Raw genomic sequence first — 25,238 nt, 5'->3', positions numbered from 1 at the left:
CTGGAGTCCGCAACAATAGACGTCTCTCCGCTCCTTGTGGTTGGCACCGTACAGCGCGGTGGCTATGGAAATCGACGTCGCGCGACCAGAGCGTATGTCTGTGGAGGAACCGCCTCCGGACAGCCGCCGCGACACCTCTTGAGTTATGCCTCTCATTCATCCCGACCACGCCGTCTGCGTCCTGGTTCGGGCGTGCACCCTGTGGCTGGTTTTTCTGCCTGTGTTCCCGGTCACTCGCAAAGTGGATACAGGGATGTGTACAGGGTGCGGCCATCGGCCATCGCTTCAGTCTTCTCCTCACCTATGACCGGATTTAGGTGACTTCCTCTCTATGACCACAAATGGTATGCCTCCGTCCACTATTTTCCTTCACCTAATGGTTTCGACCATCATGGGGTTGTGCTGTCAACAATAAACAATCCAAAGATTTATGCACATACATTCTTTTGTATGAAGACTGATACTGACAACCCAGGGTAGGTCGATGTTCTGCATCATTCTGATGGTCCGGTGTAGTTGATTTGCACTGTGTCTCGAACTCCCAAATTTTGCGAGGAATCGGTAAGGATCGAAAAGCGATAAAATCGTAGCGAAACTCGGGAAGGTGTACAGAGGGGCCACGGTTTGTGCAGGGACTGACAGCTGACGCTCAAAATATACAAATGTAACATACTGAGAATAAACACGTGGAAATGCGCGTTGCTGTATAATTACACGATTACGCGATTGTCGAACAATCCCTTACAGCATTCACATTCAATAAACAGCTGGGAGTATGTGTACGGAATGACTGAAAGTGAAAAAACTACGTAAAATTAATCGTATGAAAGGTAGATGCCAGACTGAAATTCACTGGAAGAATCCTCTGATAATGTGGTTCACTCACCAAAGAGGTAGCTTACAAAGTCCTCGTTTGACCGATATTTGAGTATTGGTTCTCAGCTTGGGGTCCTTACCAGATGGAACCGGTAGAGGAAATAAAAAAAAATAAAAAAAGAGCAATGCGTTTCGTTACAGTTTCATGTAGTAAGCGCAAATGCGTCATTAGGTTTTCACTCAGCTTCAGTGGTAGACGCTACAAGAGAGGCATCGTATATTACGGTGTAGTTTACTGTTAAAATCCCGACAACGTATATTCCCACAAGAGTAAACCAATATATTGTCCCTTTCTATCTACATTGAGTGGTCAGAAACAGTGTGAAAATTTTGTAAGGGTGTTGCAGGGTAGGGTGTGCTGAGAAATATTTGCTATGAGCCGGCCGGAGTGGCCGAGCGGTTCTAGGCGCTACAGTTTGGAACCGAGCGACCGCTACGGTCGCAGGTTCGAATCCTGCCTTGGGCATGGATGTGTGTGATGTCCTTAGGTTAGTTAGGTTTAAGTAATTCTAAGTTCTAGGGGACTGATGACCTCAGAAGTTAAGTCCCATAGTGCTCAGAGCCATATGAACCGTATATATATATATACATATATATATATTTGTTATGAAAAACATTCGAAGCTTTGCGCCGTTTCCGAGTTAACCAGCACTGAAGTTCATCAGTTAGGCAGGTGTGTGCACAAATTCAAGCGGCCCGTCGGAGACGGTGTCGCCAGACGTGTCCCTCGTTTGGTTTCCTCGGCTCGAACAAGAGAGCGATGCAAAAATTGGACGTGGGGCGGTAATAAGGATCGAACCCGAGCCAAACGATGACCAGTCGCGTGCGCTATTGTTTCATCTACGCAGTGAGAACAACTCACACTAACTGTATCTAACGGCCCGCTTCATTTGGCGTGTGCAACGGCCTGATTGGGTAACTTAGATACTAAATGACTCGGAAATGGCGTAAAATATCGAATTTTTTTAACAATTATTTCTTAGCGCGACCTATCGCACAACACATTCACAAGATTGCCGGAATGTTTCTGTCCGTCCTCTATATCGCGAAAAAACCATGAAGATAAAAGTAGAGAAGTTAGAGTTTACGTGGAGATCTATCAACAATAGTTCTTTGCGACTGGAACAAGAAACTAGAAACAGTAATACGCAAAGTACCTTCCGGCACACACCGTAAGGTGGCCTGTGGTGTATGAATGTAGAACAACGACCATTTGTACCTATTACTTCATGTCAGCAGGGGACAGTTCAAGGTGGTGGAGGCTCTGTAATGGTGTTCGGCGTGTGCAGTTGCAGTGTTATGGGACCCCTGATACGTCTAGATACGACTCTGACGGATGACACGTACGTAAGCATCCTGTCTGATCACCTGCATCCATACATGTCCATTGCTGGGCAATTCCAGCAGGACAATGCGACACCCCACTCGTCCAGAATCGCTACAGAATGGTTCCAGGAACACTCTTCTGAGTTTAAACACTTCCGCTGGCCACCAAACTCCCTAGATATGGACATTATTGAACATATCTGGGATGCCTTGCAACGTGCTTTTCAGAACAGATCTCTACCCTCTAGTACTTTTACGGATTTATGGACAGCCCTGCAGGATTCATGGTGTCAGTTCCCTCCAGCACTACTTCAGACGTTAGTCGAGTCTATGCCACGTCGTGTTGCGGCACTTCTGCGCGCTTGCGCGGGCCCTATACGATATTAGGCAAGTGTACCAATTTCTTTCGCTCTTCTGTGTATAACAAATAACACACAAAGCTCTCCTAACAGAAACCTCTCCATGTAAATGGACTTCTCAACGTATGGCTCAATGTACTATATGTTGTTTTGATACCTTTTATCTGAACTGACCAAATTTTGGCTCAAATGGCTCTGAGCACTATGGGACTTAACTCCTGAGGTCATCAGTCCCCTAGAACTTAGAACTACTTAAACCTAACTAACCTAAGGACATCACACTCATCCTTGCCCGAGGCAGGATTCGAACCTGCGACCGTAGCGGTCGCGCGGTTCCAGACTGTAGCGCCTAGAACCGCTTGGCCACTCCTGACCAAATTTTGTTTTAAATTATGTTAACTCCTGAAAACAATAAGGTAAACTAATGGAACAAAAAGGACGTGACAAACAAATTTACGTATAGAATGAGTGAGTGTACGTTGTATATCGTTCATTTGTGCATGTAACCTCAAACATTGCTCGAATAATAATTTTATGGGTTGGTCATTCTGTGTCATTTGTCTTGTCTCATCGTTGCTTTCCTGTGTTGTGTTGATGTTGTTTTGTTATGTTGGTGTAACCCGCCAAAGAGTCGGAAACGACAGAAGTGTTAAAAATTCAACGTACTTTATGATCTTTATACACTCATGTTTTATTTTACCCAGTAGGCTAGCGACATAACTCACCGTGTCCGTGTGTTTCTACTCGGCAACCATAATTACGCGTGAACCTCATTCATTTACGGAAGACCGATGAAGTGATCCTGAGCTAGACAGATGATGACGCATGACTTCATTTTTTTCACTTCGTCTGCCTCTTATGAACTTAGCTGCAGCTTACAACTCTAGGAAAGATATTCATATGAGATTGTACAACAGCCATATTATAGATTTCGACTGGGAATAGTGCTAGCGAGTTTTTAGAACTCGTCAAGTGCACAGGGTCTTCAACAAGTAAGTAAGCAACAACAACAGTAAGATTGTTCCAGCTGGTGACAAGGTCACTAAAAGTAGAGTGAAGCAACAGGGGCGCAGCTAGATATACGAAAACTGATTATATTCAGACTGAAGCGACGAATTAAAATTTGCCATTCGTGACTTCACTGTGCACGACGTACACATCATAGATTCTGCTACCGTTATCAAATGTTCCACATTTGGAGCTCTGTTATGTTATTAATCATACGTTTCTTTTCCTGCCATCTTCCATCACTTCCTTGTACTGAACTCGACATACTTACTACAAGCAGTACCCTCTACAATATTTTTTACTGACATGTATGAATACTGGTTTGTGTTATAGACCACACAGGCAATACGGAAAAGATATTTGTCATGCACTGTTCCATCTGCATATTCCAGCAAGCGACAGCGGATTTATAAGAAGTTGTCGAAAATAAAATGTGCTTTAGGAGATGAATCGAGCTAAGGAGGATTTTAATATTTGTGTAGATCCAGCAAAAGCTCAAAAAGCCATTAAACTTAAATATATTAAAATATATTAAAAAAGTACTCCGTGCTTCAGCGAAATATTACTTTTATTTCATGATAAAAGAATGCAGTTTTCTGTTACGCATACACTTAAAAAGCTTCATGTTATAGAACAGGATAGGGGTCGGCGCAGGATGCATCTGTGGCAACTGCAACAGTAGCTTAGCATGTCGCCGTCGTAAATGCTACAAAATGGTTCAAATGGCTCTGAGCACTATGCGACTTAACTGCTGAGGTCATCAGTCGCCTAGAACTTAGAACTAATTAAACCTAACTAACCTAAGGACATCACACACATCCATGCCCGAGGCAGGATTCGAACCTGCGACCGTAGCGGTTGCTCGGTTCCAGATTGTAGCGCCTAGAACCGCACGGCCACTCCGGCCGTCGTAAATGCTACAGCTGATATCTGTGCTCATGGCTGGTGTCAAAGACCATTCGTTATCACTGCAACTATAACAGGAACATTCTATTGGAGTCATTCCTTTACAGTTGCCAATGGTCAGTTTGCGTCCAGGTACAATTAAGCTGCTCCACGTCACTTGCTGTGAGGACTTCCTCAATGGATGCTAATTCCCTCGCCACAACTCGCATGTGTTTTAATGTATCCGTAATGAGTAGCCATTACAAACTGTAAAATAGTCCGCCTGCTTAGCTGGGTAGTAAGGTGCTTGCTGTGACGGTACGTCACATAAATGGACATTTGGAGAAAGGGAAAAGAAGTTTTTGTTATGAGACGTGTGAATTATAAATTATTTCTAGACTGTGTATGTGTGCGCGATGTATAACAAATAGTAAAGGACGTAAGTTATCATTATCAAACCACAAATATCGATGTAATTAACAAAACACAGTTTTTTGGTATAACCTCTGTGTAACATAGGCCATGAAGATCAGAGACAATGCTTTGATTGAACCAGCTCTCCTGTTTTGTTTCGTCTAGAGGTAGGCCGCCATTGTAGCGCTGGATAATATTTAATGTAAGTTTGGTTGTAATTTTTCAAAATATAATAGAAATACGTTTGGTTGTAATTTTTCAAAATATAATAGAAATTGTTATTAGAAAATGTGTATTATTGACTTAGTTGTCACCTCTCATGATCGCAACGATTAATTATAATTAACAAATTTTTGCAGAACTTCATAGTGCAGGGAGCTCATCTCCTCTAGCAGGATTTAGTCAGCCATTACGCTGACTGTGTTATTTAATTAAAATTCCACGCCATAATATTAAATGTAAATGTGAGTGGTTTCTCAGTCTTGATCTTACAGTAGTCTCAGTGTTAACAGAGTAAAAATAAATTTCGTTTATTAATATTTAGAATACTGAATGTGTTCAGTATGTTTCGAGTTTGGCCGCGTAACGGCAGACGAGATTCTCTCCAGTTTTGCCTTGCAAATAATGAACAAGAAATACTGAAAATCAGTATATTCAAAAAGCTCCGCAATATCTCAGTTAATCTTTGTGACATTTGGTACATAAATAACCAGTAGCCCCTGGGACCCATGTTAATAATTACAGTTTACGTAAGAATACGCATATTTTCTTTTCTAAATAGCAGTGCTCACGCAAACTATTTATTAAAAGGCGGTGAGTCGCGCGTTGTGTTTAAAAAATATTATATCGTACGTACTTCGGGGCAGCTGATGTCCGTATGAGTGTTATCGTGGTATAAGTTAATTAAAAGTCTCATGCTAGCCCACAGTATTTAAAGCCACCCGATATTTATTAGAAGGCGGTGAGTCGCGCGTTGTGTTTAAAAAACATTATATCGTACGTACTTCGGGGCAGCTGATGTCAGTATGAGTGTTATCGTGGTATAAGTTAATTAAAAGTCTCATGCTAGCCGCATTCGGGAGGACGACGGTTCAATCCCGTCTCCGGCCATCCTGATTTAGGTTTTCCGTGATTTCCCTAAATCGTTTCAGGCAAATGCCGGGATGGTTCCTTTGAAAGGGCACGGCCGATTTCCTTCCCAATCCTTCCCTAACCCGAGCTTGCGCTCCGTCTCTAATGACCTCGTTGTCGACGGGACGTTAAACACTAACCACCACCATCTCATGCTAGCCCACAATATTTAAAGCCACCCCAACCAAAAATCATAAAAAATATAATTATAAAAACAAGAATATATAAGTGATAAGTGGCCACACACACACATACACACAGATATATATATATATATATATATATATATATATATATATATATATATATATGTGTGTGTGTGTGTGTGTGTGTGTGTGTGTGTGTGTGTGTGTGTGTGTGTGGCCACTTATCACTTATATATTCTTGTTTTTATAATTATATTTTTTATGATTTTTGGTTGGGGTGGCTTTAAATATTGTGGGCTAGCATGAGACTTTTAATATATATATATATATACCGTGATATTGCCTCCCATGCACTGGGCCCGGGTTCGATTCCTGGCCAGGTTGGAGATTTCCTCCGCTCGGGTACTGGGTGTTGTGTTGTCCTCGTCATCATTTCATCCTCATCAACGGCCGCAAGTCGCCCAATGTGGCGCCGACTGAAATAAGACTTGCACTTGGCAGCCGAACCCGACTGGGACATTCTGGCCAACAATGCCATACGATCATTTCAATTTTTTTCATACTGTAAAACAGGCGTGTGGCTGAATCAAACAAAGAGAGTGGTATTTATGCCCCGCACGTATGTAGACGATAATTTGGAAGGTGTTCGTGTGGCGAATCTCAAGATAATACGATAGAGAATATATCGTTAATTAAAGAATCTACGCGCTGAGGAGCCAGATATGAGATACAATCTACGGACTCGGTAGTAATGAATGGAGACAGCCATGTGTAGTTGTCAGTATCAATGGCAAGCAAAATTCTATACAAATCATTGCAGCAGACCTAAGCAAACTACAAGCTCTGCTTCAATGATCCCTTGAAGAGCAGACGTTTTGCAAGAATTTTCGACATTTGCTGAAAAGGATGACAGTGTGACTGAACCAATTTCTCGAGTAGTGAAGCAATTATTCATTTGTTTGTAAAATAGAAATAATGGCAATATGGGGGCAGAGGAACACCTTAAATCCAGCACTATCATTGAGATCGAGTGTGAAATCGCAAAAGCAAAAACGTTTTGTGCCATTTCTAAACAATACGTCTTTCTCCATTTATTTCGTCTATGAAAAACGGTAGGATGTATGTATCTGAACTGGTTGTAATATAGCTCAATGACACAACTCATTGGAGAGGAGAAGAAATAGGGAATCGTTTGCTACAAAACGAACTCTCACCACTCAAGCATATGAACGTCTGGCGTTACATGAAGTCGTTAATCAATACCTGTTAGGTCAATACATCGCTTATTTTTCATGACTGTCATTATGTGTACAAGATCATTTATTTAGTTATGTCTGATCATTTGTTCCGAAGACTGTGTAACGTCACAGTCCACTTGTTATGTGAATCTGATGCATGGCACGTTCTGTAAGGTGAGAGATACCGACGAGATTACACTTAGTCTGATTTGAGTTTGACATCTGGTCTGCACCCCAGCTGTTTGAAAACGACATAAAAGCCGAAACTGTCAGTCAGAAATGAGAATATTTCTTTAGAGCTGTCAGTTTGTATTAATAACCTCTCTTAATTATTTATTTGTGCTTGTTGTTCATTAAAATATAACATTACAGAAGTACCAATTAATCTGAAATAATTCTGTATTTACAACACAGTGTGTTCGCTTTTTACAATTAATCAATTCCTTTTAGGTGGTCTGCATCTGATATAGTATGTCAATTGGCCGTTTCTTTGAGCTGTGTGGCCATATGGTTAACTACAAAGGGTATTTAACTGTCATTAGCATTGATGGTATTTCGTATTTCTAGCCATGATGAATTTTTTTGCGCGAAATTTTTCGACGATCAACTTAGTTGTCTTCTTTCGGTGGTCGATTCTTGGACTGCAGCGAGATTGTGAGGTGTGAGGCATTGCAGGCAAAATTGAATACGGATGTCTAAAAATGAGATTGACAGAAAGTGGAAAATGGGAAAGTAGGAATTGCTAGAGGAGATGTACAAAACTCTAGAAGTATGGAAAATTAAAGCGATATTTGAAGGAAAGTGAAACATGTGTACGAAGATAAAAAGTTCAGATGGTAAGCCAGTACCAAAAAATCAAAAGTCTAAAGAGTGGAAGGAGTTTATAGATGGTTCACAAAAGGGAAACGAACTTGATGACAGTAACTTAGAAAAAGAAGAGGTGGTAGTTGGATTGAGAACCGAGATGCGATACTGCGAGAAGACTTTGAGAAAGGACTGAAAGCCCTAAGTCATTATAAAGCCCTTAGACTACTTGAAATTTTCACCGAATTGTTGATTTCTGCAGCAGAAGCGGCCACGACTAAACTATTCTACCTGGTATGCAAGATGTACGCAAGAAGGTAATAATTTCAATTGCAAACAAGACAGATACTGACAAGTGTGAATTTTACCGAACCATAGGCTTAATAACTCAGGGTTGCAAAATACTGATGTGTATTACTTATAGAAGATTGGAAACTGGTGTGATTTCCGCAGAAATGTAGGAGCATACGAGGCAATTCTGACCCTATGACTTACCTCAGAAAATATGTCGAAAGAAGGTAATTCGAGGTTTATTGCAGTTCCGTATTTAGAGAATGGTCTGACAGTCGACTAGATTACACTCTTTAAAATTCTGAAGATGTAGGGATGAAATACAAGAAGCGAAAGGTTATTTACACCCTGTATAGATACCAGACCGCAATTATTGCACTTGAAAGACATGCAGTGGAAGCAGTAATGAGGCAGTGTTGCAGCCTATTCCCGATGCTATTCAATCGGTACATTGAGGAAGCTGAGAGGGAAACCAAGGAGCAACTTCCAAAGGAAATTTAATTCCAAGGAGAAGAGATTAAAACTTTGAGATTTAGTGGTGACATTGCAGTTCTGTCAGGACGACAAAGAACTTCGAAGCGCAGTTGAATGGAAGGTATAGTGCCCACGAGAGACTATAAGATGAAAATCGACTAAAGAAAAAGTATTCGTATTTATTCGAATTAAATTGGATGGTACTGAGGCAATTATAGTAGGAAATGTTACACTAAAAGCAGTAGATGAGCATTATTATTTTAACAGCAAAGTATGTGACGATGGTCCAAGTAGAAAGGATATAAAATCATATTGGCAACGGCGTGATGAATAATTCTGAAAAACATATATTTGTTGACATAGAATATAAATAAATGTGTTAAAAAGTCTTTTCTGAAGATATATTTGTGGAGTGTAGGCATGCACAGAAGTGAAACGTTCGGTCAAGAAATTCAGACAAGAAGCTAGTACAAGCTTTTAAAATATGGTACGAGCAAAGAGAAACCTCAAACAGTGCTCGATGATAACCGAAAACCGAATTGCTTACCTTTTTCGGTAGTGTTTCTAGCACTTCTCGGCTATTCCAGTAGTGTCTTCTCTATACGAAATGCTACACTGACACAGAAATACATACAGATCTTCCTTGGGTCGTCTGTCACTTCTGTTGGTGGTAGCGGAATGGATTAGCTCCATGTTTCTGAAGGGGCTACAAACTTTTCTGGAATTTTGGGCGGCATAAGAGGAGTAAACAACCCTTCTCTCTCTCTCTCTGTCTCTCTCTCTCTCTCTCTCTCTCTCTCTCTCTCTTTCTCTCTCGACATCGACCCCTTTCACATGCGAAGCTTAGTTTGATTGCAATGATCGCTTATGCGTCCATCCGCGAAGGGATTATCCTAATGGGACATGGGACGGAAATAGGTAGCTGTGATGTACATGTACAAACAAATGATTACAGTGTAAGAAAATTGGATTTACTCGAGAAAAAGAAGTTCACAAGTTGAGCAAGTCAGTAACACGTTGGTCCACCAATCGTACTAATGTAACCAGTTATTGCGCTTTGCATTCATTGACAGGGTCGTTAAATGTCCTCCTGAGCGATATCATGTCAAATTCTGTCCACTTGGCAAGTTAGATTATCAAAATTTGGAACTGGTTGGAGGGTGCTGCCCATAAAGGTCAAAAAGTTCTCAATTTGGGGGGAGATCCGGCGACCTTGCTGGCCAAGATGTGTGAGCAGGCATTATCTTGCTGAAATGTTAGCCCAGTATAGCTTGCAATGAAGGGCAACAAAACGGCGCGTAGAACATCGTGTGTTGATATCCCACCACTGTCGAAGATATCTCCAGTCACGTCTTTGCTGGTCATCGGTGTTCAGTTCCAAGCGGGACTCACAACTGAGGACAATTCTACTCCAAAGACCATTACAGGCTGGGGACATATCTGGAGACGTCCCAGATAGGGCTGGGATACCAACATGACTGTCACCCACTGTGCAGCTCGACAACCAGGAGTGATGGTCTGGGGTGCCGTTTCCTTTCATAACAACCCTTTGGTTATCATCCACGTCACTGTTACAGCACAGTGGTACGTCGACGATATTCTACGCCCCATTTTGTTGCTCTTTATGTCATCCCATACTGGGATATGTTTCAGTAGCGTAATGACCGCTCGCTCGCAGTCACGGTTTCTACTGCTTCTATTTGTGCTTGTCAAGATCCTCCTTAGGTAGCAAGAGCGCCGGATCTCTCCTTAACTGAGAACCTCTCGAGCATTATGGGCAGGCCCCTCCAACAAGTTCGGGATTTTCATGATCTAACTGGACAGAATTTGGCACAATGTCGGTCAAGAGGACATTTTGTAAGTAGGCTGTTTAGGTTTTTCTGTTGGTAACGCCACGTAGCGTTCTGTATGAAAATCACTCACTATGCTGTGTGCAGCCTGTGGCTGGTTGGCATTGTTGAAGTATTCGCTATTGTAGTGTTGGGCAGTCGGATGTGAACAGCGCGTAGCGTTGTGCAGTTGGAGGTGAGCCGCCAGCAGTGGTGGATGTGGAGAGAGAAATGCCAGAGTTTTGAGAGGTTACTGTAAGCGGACGACCTGGACGTATTTCCGCCAGAATGATGGATGTCATGAAGTGATTGATATATGTATGATGACTTTTGAACACTATTAAGGTAAATACATTGATTGTTCTCCATCAAAATCTTTCATTTGCTACGTATCCCTATCAGTAGTTAGTGCCTTTAGTAGTTAGTATCTTTTATTTAGCTGGCAGTATTGGTGCTCACTGTATTGCAGTAGTTCGAGTAACGAAGATTTTTGTGAGGTAAGTGATTCATGAAAGGTATAGGTTATTGTTAGTCAGGACCATTCTTTTGTGGGGATTATTGAAATTCGGACTGCGTTGAGCTAAAAATATTGTGTCAGTTTAGTGATGATCAGAATAAGTAAAGAGAGAAATGTCTTGGGTACGTTCAGTTCTGCTCAGCTGTTTGAAAATCAAATAACGTAAGATGTTTACCAGCGCAGTCATTCATAATTTTTCTAATGGGACGTTTCAATTTAACAATGCTATCGATGAATACCAAGCCGAAATACTGCTTACAGAGAGAGAGGTGGACCATCGCGCTACTGACGTGCTCAATTTGCGAAGCTCTCTCTCTTGAATAAATTATCCAATTTTTCTGAGACTGTACGTATTTGTTTGTCTGTATGTGATACATGTACATCACGTGTACCTATGTCCGACCCATTCGGATAATTCTCTGGTGGTACGTCGTCTTTTTTTGCTTTACAATATATGTGGGTCATCTTGTCCGTCATAAAAAAGCCAAGGAGACATTTATTTCATCGAATATGAGAATGAGCACAGGCAGAAAAGTGAGTCATAGCGTGGAACGTGTTTTCAAAATGGCTTTAGACAGTCTGCTACTTGATGGGTAGCTCACGGTGCCGTTGGAATCAGAGCAGCACGCGGACGTTAGACCACTGCTCGGGCATCTGACTGAGGTGACAAGGCGTCACCCGTCGAAACACTGTCCGCAGAAATTCAACCGTTAACGCGGTTACAAACTCGAATACATTAACACAGTGAAGAGGAGCGAGCAGCAGGAACGTCGACAGTGGCACTGTGTGTGTAGTCGAGCTGCCCGCGCCGCCCGCTGCTGGCTGGAGTCGTCGCCGGCCTACTTGCGGCCGCTGCTGCAGAGGCTGCCGTAGTGCAGCCGCGAGTCGCTGCAGTCGCTGGGCGCGGGCTCCCGCCGCCGGCGCACCGGCTTCGCGTCCAGACCGCACTGCACGATGAACCGCAGCTCCGACACCACCGCCTCCCACGGCGTCATCTGCGGCACACACGTCGCCAACAGTCGCGAGTCACATCTCTTTACGAAATTCGCAATGTACACTACTGGCCATTAAAATTGCTTCACCAAGAGGAAATGCAGATGATAAACGGGTATTCATTGGCCAAATATATTATACTAGAACTGACATTCGGTTACATTTTCACGCAGTTTGGGTGCATAGATCCTGAGAAATCAGTACCCAGAACAACCACCTCTGGCCGTAATCACGCCCCTGATACGCCTGGGCATTGAGTCAAACAGAGCTTCGATGGCGTGTACAGGTACAGCTGCCCATGCAGCTTCAACACGATACCACAGTTCATCAAGAGTAGTGACTGGCGTATTGTGACGAGCCAGATGCTCGGCCACCATTGACCAGACGTTTTCAGTTGGTGAGAGATCAGGACAATGTGCTGGCCAGGGCAGCAGTTGAACATTTTCTGTATCCAGAAAGGCCCGTACAGGACCTGCAACATACGGTCGTGCATTATCCTGCTGGAATGCAGGATTTCGCAGGGATCGAATGAAGGGTAGAGCCACTGGTCGTAACACATCTGAAATGTAACGTCCACTGTTCAAAGTGCCGTCAATGCGAACAAGAGGTGACCGAGACGTGTAACCAATGGCACCCCATACCATCTCGCCGGGTGATACGCCAGAATGGCGATGACGAATACACGCTTCCAATGTGCGTTCACCGCGATGTCGCCAAACACGGATCCGACCATCATGATGCTGTAAACAGAACCTGGATTCGTCCGAAAAAATGACGTTTTGCCATTCGTGCACCGAGGTTCGTCGTTGAGTACACCATCGCAGGCGCTCCTGTCTGTGATGCAGCGTCAAGGGTAACCGCAGCCATGGTCTCCGAGCTGATAGTCCATGCTGTTGCAAACGTCGTCAAACTTTTCGTGCCGATGGTTGTTGTCTTGCAAACGTCTCCATCTGTTGACTCAGGGATCGAGACGTGGATGCACGATCCGTTGCAGTTATGCGGATAAGATGCCTGTCATCTCGACTGCTAGTGATACGAGGCCGTTGGGATCCAGCACGGCGTTCCGTATTACCCTCCTGAACCCACCGATTCCATATTCCGCTAACAGTCACTGGATCTCGACCAACGTGAGCAGCAATGTCGCGATACGATAAACTGCAATCGCGATAGGCTGCAATCTGACCTTTATCAACGTCGGAAACGTGATGGTACGCATTTCTCCTCCTTACACGAGGCATCACAACAACGTTTCACCAGGCAACGCCGGTCAACTGCTGTTTGTGTACGAGAAATAGGTTGGAAACTTTCCTCATGTCAGCACGTTGTAGTCGTCGCCACCGGCGCCAACCTTGTGTCAATGCTCTGAAAAGCTAATCATTTGTATATCACAGCATCTTCTTCCTGTCGGTTAAATTTCGCGTCTGTAGCACGTCACCTTCGTGGTGTAGCAGCTTTAATTGCCAGTAGTATACCTTGACACAGACACAACCTTAGAAAAGCTCGTCTAAATTATATCAGCCATGGTAATGGTGACTCTCCTCTATTGTACCTGGCACTTCGTAACAGTACTTACCAATTTCATTGTTTTTCTTTTGTTTTAATGTTAATCCATTAGGTCAAAGGCAGATTTTTACCTTACTATGAAACATTACCTTGACTACATTAAATAGGTTAATTAATGTTAATAATTATAATGAAATTTATAATATAATATAATTATAATCAATAACAGCTAATTACTTCCACAAACTGTTAAATGTCAAAGAAACCGCTCACTGACCCCAGTAAGAAAACCCGCTAATCTTCACACGGAGCACATCCGTCCTCCAATGAACCAGAAAGTCAAAGAGATCGTGAACCTCCTCAAAAACAGCACAGCCTATGGGGAAGATTAGAATGTGGCAGAAATGCCGAAACTAGCAGGAGTAAACACGCATAGGCATGTGTATACAGCTATCCTAAACATGCTGGCTAGTGGTTCAAATGGCTCTGAGCGCTATGGGACTTAACATCTTAGGTCATCAGTCCCCTAGAACTTAGAACTACTTAAACCTAACTAACCTAAGGACATCACACACATCCATGCCCGAGGCAGAATTCGAACCTGCGACCGTAGTAGTCCCGTGGTTCCGGACTGCAGCACCTAGAACCGCAAGACCACCGCGGCCGGCGCTGGCTAGTGAGAAACACCCAGAGGACACGAGCTCAATATAAACTTGTCTTCTTTTGGATACATAAACATTTTATTTTGTCTCGTTATTACTTTTATGTTGTAATTTCATGCGTTGACACGTTTCGTGAGCTTGGAGATTTGCTCCTCTATTTGATCCTACGGACCAAGACGTGTAAAATAAGAAAATAAAAAAAAAACTCGTGTGAATATGGCCAGGCTACCATTGACACCACGATGCCGCCAAGAATGGCAGCTCTGGTGACGTGAAAGAGTTGAATGGAGAATGAGGCGCTCTGTCGTCTTCAGTGTTCTTAGTAGGTTCTGTCTGTATACGAGTGATGGAGGTACACATGTATTACGTAGACCTCGCAGGATGACATTAGGCACCATTATGATCATTTGCATGCGAGAATACACGCCTGTGTTGCCGCCGGTATGGGTTGGGGATAGGAGATACACTGTGTAATGATGAGTTTGGCCACCCTTTACTGTGACATTTGTTTTTCGTTTGGTATGAAGTTGTTATGGTATACTCCTAAAACGCTGAACTACCTGTAACCCCACTTGTCAATAAAATGACTTTTTTCCCGGCAGTGTATGTGTGAAGGTGTATACGATACGTAGGATGGAAATTAAAAATATATATGATGTGTCGATACACACATAAACCATAATTGACGAAATAGTGGTTATCAACACAATAAAATAAATTGGAAACAACCAAAATTCTCAGCTCTTGAGGATGCCTGCTGAAAATGTACGATGTAGGGTGATGCACACTTGTCTGAAAGATATATAGTATAACATCGCTGTCTGGCTACCTAGCGGTAGAGCTGTATATATTGGCGTTATGTAAAAAATCTATTTGGGCTGCGCTGAAATCCCACCGAGTGCGTATTATTTGTCTCGATCAGGTCAAGCAATTACGTGCTCCCCCGGCGTATTTAAACACAGCTACACGTAGGAATATATCAGTTCCTATTCCGGTATTAATCATAGCTTCAGTACATACACAACACCAATATCTCCTCTAAAGTTTTTCAGTTTACTAGAGCCTAACAGTTCGTAACAGAGCGATAATTTGTTAATGCGGCAAAGAGTACTTATGCACGCCGCGTTCCTTGGACAATCAATGTCGTCGCACGGTTAATTATTTACTGAGTACACAATATTGAATGGATTGAATGAAGTTATTAACGCAGTAATAACACTGAAAGCTGGTTTATTGCACTATTTTCACATCCTTACTTTGCCGTAAGGAAGTAGCTTTTCCTATCTGGGTGGAATTAATGACGTATACTTCAGTCCAAGATATTATGCAAGTTCCAGAGTCGATTAACTGATTTTACAAAAGTTAATTCTTTCTCAAAATTCGGTTTCAAAGTTTAGTCTCTACATCGGTCCATCATTAACAATTTCTAACTTTGGGTAATGTCCAGTCTTTTATTCAGAATATTCAATTTAAGGCTATTTCGAATCTTTCACTATCTGGATTCTACGTGATACCCCATTTGAAGTTACTGATTTACTTCTTGCAAGTTCAGTGTGTCGTAGTATATCGCAAATCTTCAGTGTTCAAAAAACAATCTCGTCGCGCCCACGTATACGAGCACACGCTGAGGTACGACTTGCCCCGGCAACACAGTAACAATGCACGGCTCTTTCTTAGGAATTACACACGATTCTCAAGGAGTACTCATAAGGAGTATTCATTGAGATCGTTTGTCCTACTCCGTGATTTCTAATTACGGAACTTTGCGATCTACTATGAGTTTATTTTGAAACTAATGGGATTCTATCTTTTTATTTCTTTCTTTTTCAAAACACTAAGCTACTTGGTACTGAATTTGTTCTATCGACGTACTACTATTTAAGCAACATTATTCCAAAAGGGACTTTTTCTTTTTTTTTATTTATGAAACTAGAACTTGATTTTTGGGACTTTTGGGCTTTGGGGTACTATGTTTATATTATTCATTTTCCTTCCAAAGGAAGCGGCGTTATAGTAGGTACGTGTTCCTATGTGGAGGTCAATTCTTCTCATGCAGCGCACTGAAATGCTGAATTACGTTTGTCTGCGTTCCTGATCAGTACGTGTTGTGTAGACTGTTGTGATGAGTGCTTCTGCAGCGCTGTGCATTTTTTTTTTTTTTCTCGAATAACAACAAAGGGTGGCTGAGGTTAACATCCCCATCCGAAGGTGAAGTCAATAGTAAAACGTATCTTCATTGCACAACATATTGTTCAAAACACTGAGATTTAATTCACGAAATTAACATATAATTTAAGATCATATGATGTAATATCGTTCATCAAAATTTTATTCCAGCTTCAACGTACAGGCGAATACATCCGGTCTGAGCGCTACCGAAGCCGCTTGCAGTGTTCACATGAACGGGAAAAGATGAAGAGAGTTTATTATTCAGTTTACCCCCTAGTCGCAAGGAACGGACCGCTAGCTCAGTTACACTAACCTGGTGAAAGTTTATGGCCTTGGCGCCGTGAGAGGCACCATTCTACCATTTGCAAGCCATATAAAATTTCAAATCTGGAAACCCAGACGAGAATTTGAATCCAGCTGTTTTAGACTACGGATCTCGTGACGGTTACAACATACGACGGTGAGTCAAGTGAAAACCTTAAATTTGTAATAACAAATCGAAATTTCGCACCGTTATCCTGTAAGTTGGTAAGCGTGCTACAAACAGCATGCAGAATGGCCTGTAGGTGGCAGCTTAGTGCAGATGCACACATACCGTCGAGGTATCAGTATAAAGATGGTCGCCCCACTTGCGGCTTGCACCAGGGAAGAACAGCGTTCTGTTATTCCGTTTTTGAATAGTGAAGGTGTGAAACCTATTGAAATTCATCGACGAATGAGGGTTCAGTATGGTGGTGCATTTTTGTCACAGCAGCAAGTCTACGAATGGAGTAGGAAGTTCGCAAATTGTGTGACTTCAGTGGAAGATGCTCCTCGTCCAGGTCAGGCACGAGTTGTGACTCCACAGAACATTGCAGCAGTTGAAGCCATAGTGAAGGAAAACCGCCGAGCGACACTGAATGACATTGCAGCATGTTTACAGATTAGTCATGGGTCAGCACACCACATTGCGCATGATGTGCTCCAGTTTCACAAAGTGTCTGCAAGAAGGGTGCCACGCCAGCGACTCCTGAAATGAGAGAACGACGTGTTGATGCTTGTGAAGAACTTCTTCGGCGCATTGAACGAGAAGGTGATGGCTTCCTTGCAAGAATCGTTACTGGGGACGAAGCCTGGGTTCACTTCCACCAACCGGAAACGAAGAGAGCGAGCAACGAATGGCGCCATTCATCATCAGCAAAACCAAAGAAGTTTCGATCAGAACCATCTGCCGGGAAGGTTATGGTGACTCTCTTTTGGAACGAAAAAGGCGTCATTTTGGAGCATTACATGCCTGGAGGGACCACTGTCACCAGTGCATCATACAGAGATCTCTTAAAAATTCATCTGCGGCCTTCAATCAAATCAAAGCGACGTGGATTGCTGTCAGCAGGTGTCCTTTTGCAACATGACAATGCAAGGCCCCACACTGCCCATACAGCAGTTGCAACAATCACATACCTGCATTTTAAGTTTCTTCCTCATCCACCATACTCACCAGACCCTGCCCCAAGTGATTTCCATATGTTTGGACCACTCAAAGACGCAATGGGAGGAAATAAGTTCCCTTCTGATGAAGAGGTACGCCACTCGGTGCATGAGTGGTTGCGCGGACTACCAAAAGAATTTTTTTTCTAAAGGAATTTATGCACTTTGTAAGCGCTGGAGGACTTGCATTTAGCGTGGGGGAGGTATGTTGAAAAGTGATACAGCTTTTTACCACTTCTGCACAATAAATAATATTTAAAAAAATATTTAAGATTTTCATTTGACTCACCCTCCTAGTTACTGGGCATAAAACGTTGGAGCGTTCAGTAGCCTGTAACACGAGAATGCGCGAATAGTTGAGCGGCACTGACCATTTCCTCTACAGCGATCTTGCGGCAGTTCCAGAGGAATTCCAACACGGAGACGGCGAAAGCGATGAGCGTGCCGAAGAAGAGCACGAGGAAGACGCCGCCCACGTTGAGGATGCCGAGCTCGGTGCTGTTCTTGTCCGGGTCGTCCTCGTCACACTTCTGGCCCTCGGGCGCCTTCCACCAGCGGTTCTTGAGCGCGCTCAGGTTGCCGCGCTCCTGCAGCTGCAGCACCGCACCGCTCACCGCCGTCCGGTACGGTGAGTCTGCATCGGGAGGAGAACAGTGTGTGACAGGTAAGCAGTTCTGAGCATAAAGCCCTTCAGTAACGACATTTCTAGAAACTGCAGTCTGGAGCGAAGTGAACGCCGATTTTGAAACTTTCTGACAGATTTCAACTTGTAGGGGAAGAGGTTGGTTGGTTGATTTGGGGAAGGAGACCAGACAGCGTGGTCATCGGTCTCATCGGATTATGGAAGGATTGGGAAGGAAGTCGGCCGTGCCCTTTCAGAGGAACCATCCCGGCATTTGCCTGGAGTGATTTAGGGAAATCACGGAAAACCTAATTCAGGATGGCCGGACGCGGGATTGAACCGTCGTCCTCCCGAATGCGAGTCCAGTGTCTAACCACTGCGCCACCCCGCTCGGTAGTAGGGGAAGAGGAACCGTCGGAAGTACATCTGTGAGGGCGGGTCGTGAATCGTGCTTCGATAGCTCAGGTGATAAAGCACTTGCCCGCGAAAGGCAAAGGTTCCAGTTTCGAGTCCCTATCCGGCGCACAGGGCTAATCTGCCATGAAGTTTCAACTAGGTTTCTAATGGAAGTACACATACGGTGTAACTATCAGTATATGGAATATATGTTACCAAGGAACAGAAAACACGATGGGAAAACGAAGTCGGAAAGTCCACATCACGATGACAGGATCATGGAATGATACGGATCGGCGTTACATAAACGTAAACCTGAATTTTCATTCATTTTAATAACGATCGCTGTTAAGAGGACCTTAGATATTGAGAGGTTCCATGCCCTCTTTTGCATGTCTCCTCTCATTTTCATCAATTTTATTAATGCTCTCTGTCATTGCACGGTAGTAACAGACCGAATAAGGTTATTGTAATGAGAGTATTTGTACTGAGAGCTCAAAAATACTTTTCGCTTGATTCCTAAACATGTTCTGTTACTTCCCTGGGTGGACGGCATTTCCGGTTTGGGGCTGCACTTCCCTGAATTCTGAGGGGTTCGTACAATAGGCTTAAGCCCTTGGCGGAACGACTGACGTCGGTCGAGTTTCGCCTATTGTATGTAGGGCGAAACGACCTGTGAGACGTCTGAGTGTCGCCGCAGTTTATGTGTTTACCATTCCGGCGCGTCCGGAACGAAGATTCCTGGCACCGGACTGACTGCATTGTCCTCTTGATTCTGAGAATACTTGTGGACTGTGCCCTGCTGGGTGCGACTGTCTGGCGCTGGATGGCCGGTGGTCTAGGCAGGTTGTTTTCGTAGCCGGTCAAACGGCACCTCAGCTGAATAGTAGAGGCATGATTGGACAACTTAAACTGAGGCTAGTTGAAATTATAAAGCCGTGCTCGAAATTGGAGGGAACGGTCGCTATTGGCGCAAATGATGTGTGGGGAAATCAGAACTGAATGCTGATTCGAGGTTTTCGAGGAGAGTAGGAAGTAGAGCAATGTTGGCTTCGCTTTTGCGTTGCACGGGCAGGGAATTCGGCATCTGATCTTCCTTTGAGTCGGACGGTCTTGCGACTTGGTCGCTCGTTTTCGGAAGAACTTGGAATCCTTGGACAGCCCTCGCAGCCAGGGGTTGACACAGAGTTTCTGCACGGCAGAAGTCGGCGCCTACATCATCAGGACGCTGCCTACCGACGACGTGCTGCAGATTTCAGTACTGGTACAGTATTTTGCGGCTCCGGTATTGTAGGACCTTATAACTTTATACTGAATCCCTCAGCAGCACACGCGCTCGCTTTGCTACAAGTCCACCTTGCTTGTTTCTCCATGTGATCCCATTTGATCTCTCACTATTAATTGCGATACTTTTATATAATAGGGAGATTAATATTTGATTCATTAGGATCTCCAGTCATTATCGTCAATCTATTGCATCACAAAGAGTAGGAGCCCCTTGTTCTTGAGCCAACTCTTATTCTCATAATATTTCAGTATACCCTATCATTTAACCTACTGTTTGTGTCGATAATCATGTGCATTTACGTTCTGATGTATAATAAATCTGATTGTGATATTTAATCCTTACATCATTTCGTAGATATGTGCGGAATCCCATTTCCTGTTGTTTATATGATAAAGTTCTTTTTTCTCTGAGGAGATTACGATTTTTATTAAATTATTGTGAGTTTGCACTCCTTATTTTACCAACTAGCAGCGGCCACCATCATTTTCTCCCGTTAGCGTTGTGCACATAATTAATTAGCTGGTAGATAAGAAGGGGATCGAGTGCATGTGTCATTCTCATGCAAAATGCATCTGAATTAAACAGGTACAAAGTCTTCTCCACCCCGGCACCTCGCAATATCCCTGTAGAAAATTCAAGCGGTTTACCGGAACCAAAATCTTCAAATTCCACCTCAGGCTCTAAATATCAAAAAACAATAAAGAAAATGGTGTCTCACATTTAACTAGCTTGAAATATCTACATGACTGTCCATTCGATTATTTTCCTAATTTATATTCTACGAAGATGACTCAAAATGTAAGGTAACGAGAGATCTAAATGTGCTGTCAGTCGAGAGTAAGGGGAAAGGAGGAACAGTATGCACTGACGGAGAAACATGACCAGCTACAGGTTGGCTAAAGCCGCAGGCGTTTAGCGGACAGAGAAAAATGCCAACCGACTAAACACATAGTGTGAAGGACCTGCCTTTACTTCGCAAGCTGACTAGATCTTCATATCTCGTACATTTTGCCATTCCCTGCGCTATGCTCTCTGCCTCACATCCTTCTCACCTACATAACCTATCAGTTATTCATATTTCCTCCTGTCCTCATGTTCTCCGAACATCACATTCCTCCATTAATCTTCAAGATAAAACCTTTATCCCAGTACTTTTGAAGCCTGATGCGATGTTGAACTTATACCAGAACATCTTCCGACCTTAGATCTCAATGCCCTCCTTACAGAATCCTAAGGCAGCTTTCAAAAGTTCCGTTTTACTGACCTAGGTATACATTCTAGTGATATCTACTAATCCTAACATAGTTTTAGCTCACAAACTCCTGCTGCTGTTTCCACAGCCCAGTCGTCAAACCTGGCACTCTAAACGTCTCTTTGCACGGTAGATCTGCAAGACTTTTTCCACTCCATGTCGAATGAAAACATTTCCGGAGTGAAGGAGAAAATTTTTGTGTTATAATAGCATTTTATAACTTCCACTACAGTTCGACACACAGACACGTTATTGTGCATTTGACGCGCCTCATATTCAAGCACAAAGCTTAGTACTTTTATAAACAGGAGTAGCCTGTGCAGTAAGGAAAGAATAAATGTCTAGTGGGGCTTCTAATATCAGATTAGCCTGTCCGATATTTGAAGTTTTGATGATAATTATCATTCTTTTCTATTTTCAAAACCTACCTTCACTGTGGACGATGGTAACCGGCACCGTGAAACTAGAGTTGCACATTTCCGCTTTGAATCCGCTATTATTTGGCCTATTCCCTTATTTACAGCACTCGTGAGTCACACACACAACACTTGTGTCGAACTTATCTTGAATCATTCAAAACCGCTTTTTAATATGTACTAGATTCTTACCTATGGCTTCACCCACGTATGCATATACTGCATGCGTTGCACTCATATGTGTCCGCATATCTGCTATTTTACGTTATACGACTCCAGAGATGATGAGTAATTTATCTGTGATATTCAGTCCTGTCGTATGATCTTTGATTCCGAAAACCGTTGGCAAAAATATTGGGTCGCTATAGTGCTTATTCTCGCGGCCTTGCTGAAGTGCTGAACATCACGAATAGGAGAAATTAGACTTTATAATTTTAAAGTATTACCAGTCAGCAAAATACGGGAAAGAACTACCAATAAAGAGTCAGCTGGATATCAAATTTTGTTGAAATAGTTTCATCAAACTTACCAGGAACAATTTAAATCGCTTCCCTAATCTTAACCCTTCTGCTTCACTCATCCCTCTTCCACCTGCTTCGTCACACCTGTGTCCTCATACATTATTTCTTTACAATGAGCGATGTATGTGGCAAGTTTAGTTGAATCTGATCCAGTTGTTTGGGAGAAGATGTGGAATATATACACATTCATGAGCACATATACATCTCCATTTTTATAACATACTAGATGAGTACCCAGCGTTGTCAGGGTATTTACTTATAACAGTCGTATATTAGAAGACCCTGTCCTCTGCCCAGCTTCTCCTCCCCTTCTCTCTGCCCACCCTGCCTTCAACTTAACTCTAACCATCTCTTCCTGCCCCCCTCTCTGTATAATTAGTCCTCCCCCTCTCTTAGTCTTGCCCCCCTTAATCCTCTCTTTGACCATCTTCAACCGCCCCCCCCCCCCTCTCTCTGTACACCTACTCCTCCCTCTCGGTCCATCCCCTCTTCCTCCTCGCTCTGTCCATATCTCTGTCCATCTACTTCTGCCTCCTCTTTCTATCCATCTCATCCTACCTACCACCAAATGCCTCATCACACATTCACTCTCTTCCATCTCACACAATCCCCCTCTCCCACATGTCTCTGTGCACCCTCTTCCCTTGCCACCAGCCCACCACTTCATTTTATCTCAAACATGCTTCATGTACCTCCCCCTACTCCCCCTTCTATCTATTGATCTACTTCTCCCCCTTTTCCTGTCTATCTCCTGTGCCATGACTCTCCCTTCCATCTTCTTCTCTCATCTCTGTTCATATTCTCCTCCCTCTATGTCCATCTCATTTGCCCTCTTTTTCTGTCCATAGCCTCTTCATCCTACCTGTTCAGCTGCTCTTTCCACCTGTCTGTTTGTATATATCTTCCTCTGCTTCTTCTCTGTTCATCTCATCCTCCCCCTTAAAATCCATCTCCTCCTCCCCTTCTCTCTCTGTTCAGCTGTGTCCATCCACATATACACCCCCTGGAACACCCACTCAACGCACCAGTCATGCAGGGCAGCCTAACTGTCAGGTGTTACCAATCCTTTCCACAGCCACTCCTATCCCTATAGGAGGTATATATGTGCTGAGTACCCAGTATTGCATGAATTTGCATGAATATTTATTTATTCCTGTCTTCTGTTAGAAAAGAGGAACATAAACTCTTTCTCTCTCCCCTCTTCCATCTTGTCCTCCCACCCTGTCTCTGTTCCACCTACCTACTCAGCCCTTCCCAGTAAGTTTTCCACCTGTATCTTCACTCTTTGTACTTTTTCCATCTGCCTTCTCAGCCTCAGTACTTCTTCCACCTGGCTCCTTATACCCAGCATCTCTTCCATCTGCTTCCTCACAACATGTCCCTCTTCCAAATGACTCATCACACATTCACTCTCTTCCATCTCACACAATCACCCTCTTCCACATGTCTCTTTGCACCCTCTTCCCCTGCCACCAGCCCACCACTTCATTTTATCTCCAACATGCTTCATGTACCTCCCCCTACTCCCCCTTCTATCTATTGATCTACTTCTCCCCCTTTTCCTGTCTATCTCCTGTGCCATGACTCTCCCTTCCATCTTCTTCTCTCATCTCTGTTCATGTTCTCCTCCCTCTACGTCCATCTCATTTGCCTCTTTTTCTGTCGATAGCCCCCTCATCCTTTCTTTGTCCATCTCATCCTTGCCCTTTCTTTGTCTATCCGTCTGCTACCATCACTCTCTGTCCATTTGCTCCTCCCCTCTTACACTGTCCATCTTTTCCTCAACCCACTCCGTCCAACTCCTCCTCCTCCCTATCTCTGCGCATCTCATACTCCCTCAATTTGTGTCTATCTCCTCCTCCCAATTTCTTTGTCCATCTCATCCTCCACTTTCTCTGTCTCCATATGTTTGCACCTCTTTTTTTTCATCCATGCCTATCCACAGATATAGCCAGTGGAATACGTTGTGATACTACCTGCATGATATGCTAATCGTGCAGGCCACTCCAGGTGTCAGCTATTACCAACCCTCTTCACCACCACCCATACCTCTATGTGAGTTGGTTGGTTCTTACGCAGACAGTATTTCTTTTCGGATGTTAATTAGTTGTATATCAACTTTGCTTAGAAATCGATTGATTGGTTTAGTGGATGTGTAACCTACAAACGTACATACATTTTTACGTTTAGAGGGTGGTCAGAAAAGATCTGAAAAGCTTGTAAGGGTGTTAGAGGGTAAGTTGTGCTGAGAAATAACTGTTAAGAAAAAATTTCGATCACTCCACTATTCTCGATACATTGCGCCATTTCTGAATTAATTAGCATTGAAGCTTGCCACTCAAGCCATTGCACAAGCAGCTTCAAGTGGTCCACCAGATATAATTAATGTCCGTTATTCTCATAGTGTAGATGACAAGGCACGAGACTGCTCAGCCTTTGGCTTGGATTCGATCCTTGCTGCTGCCCCATGTCCAATTTTGTATCCCTCTCTTATTCAGTTTTATGACACCAAACGAAGGACACATTGGCAACACCATCTCTCGCAGACCACTTGGATTTGCATACGAAACAGCCTGATTGCCTAATTTCAATGCTAATTAACTCAGAAATGGCACAACATATCGATTTTTCTCCTTAAAAATATTTCTCAG

At 43.3% G+C, this 25,238-nt stretch overlaps 1 protein-coding gene across 1 annotated transcript in view; it reads right to left on the bottom strand.

Moving 5' to 3' along the window:
- Positions 1–12,137: 12,137 nt before the first annotated feature.
- LOC124594289 (glutamate receptor ionotropic, kainate 2-like) overlaps positions 12,138–25,238 on the bottom strand; it is a 152,433-nt gene continuing 139,332 nt past the window's right edge. Inside the window, exons 14-15 of the mRNA XM_047132652.1 lie at positions 18,464–18,726; positions 12,138–12,293 (exon numbers count right to left, since the gene is read on the bottom strand). Of these exons, the coding sequence (XP_046988608.1) occupies positions 12,138–12,293; positions 18,464–18,726 (419 nt within the window). The remainder of the gene's footprint in view (positions 12,294–18,463; positions 18,727–25,238) is intronic.

Source organism: Schistocerca americana, chromosome 2, assembly GCF_021461395.2.
Source record: "Schistocerca americana isolate TAMUIC-IGC-003095 chromosome 2, iqSchAmer2.1, whole genome shotgun sequence".
NCBI lineage: Eukaryota > Metazoa > Arthropoda > Insecta > Orthoptera > Acrididae > Schistocerca > Schistocerca americana.
Note: the sequence above shows the minus strand (reverse complement) of the source record. Positions and strands in the feature narration are given on the sequence as shown.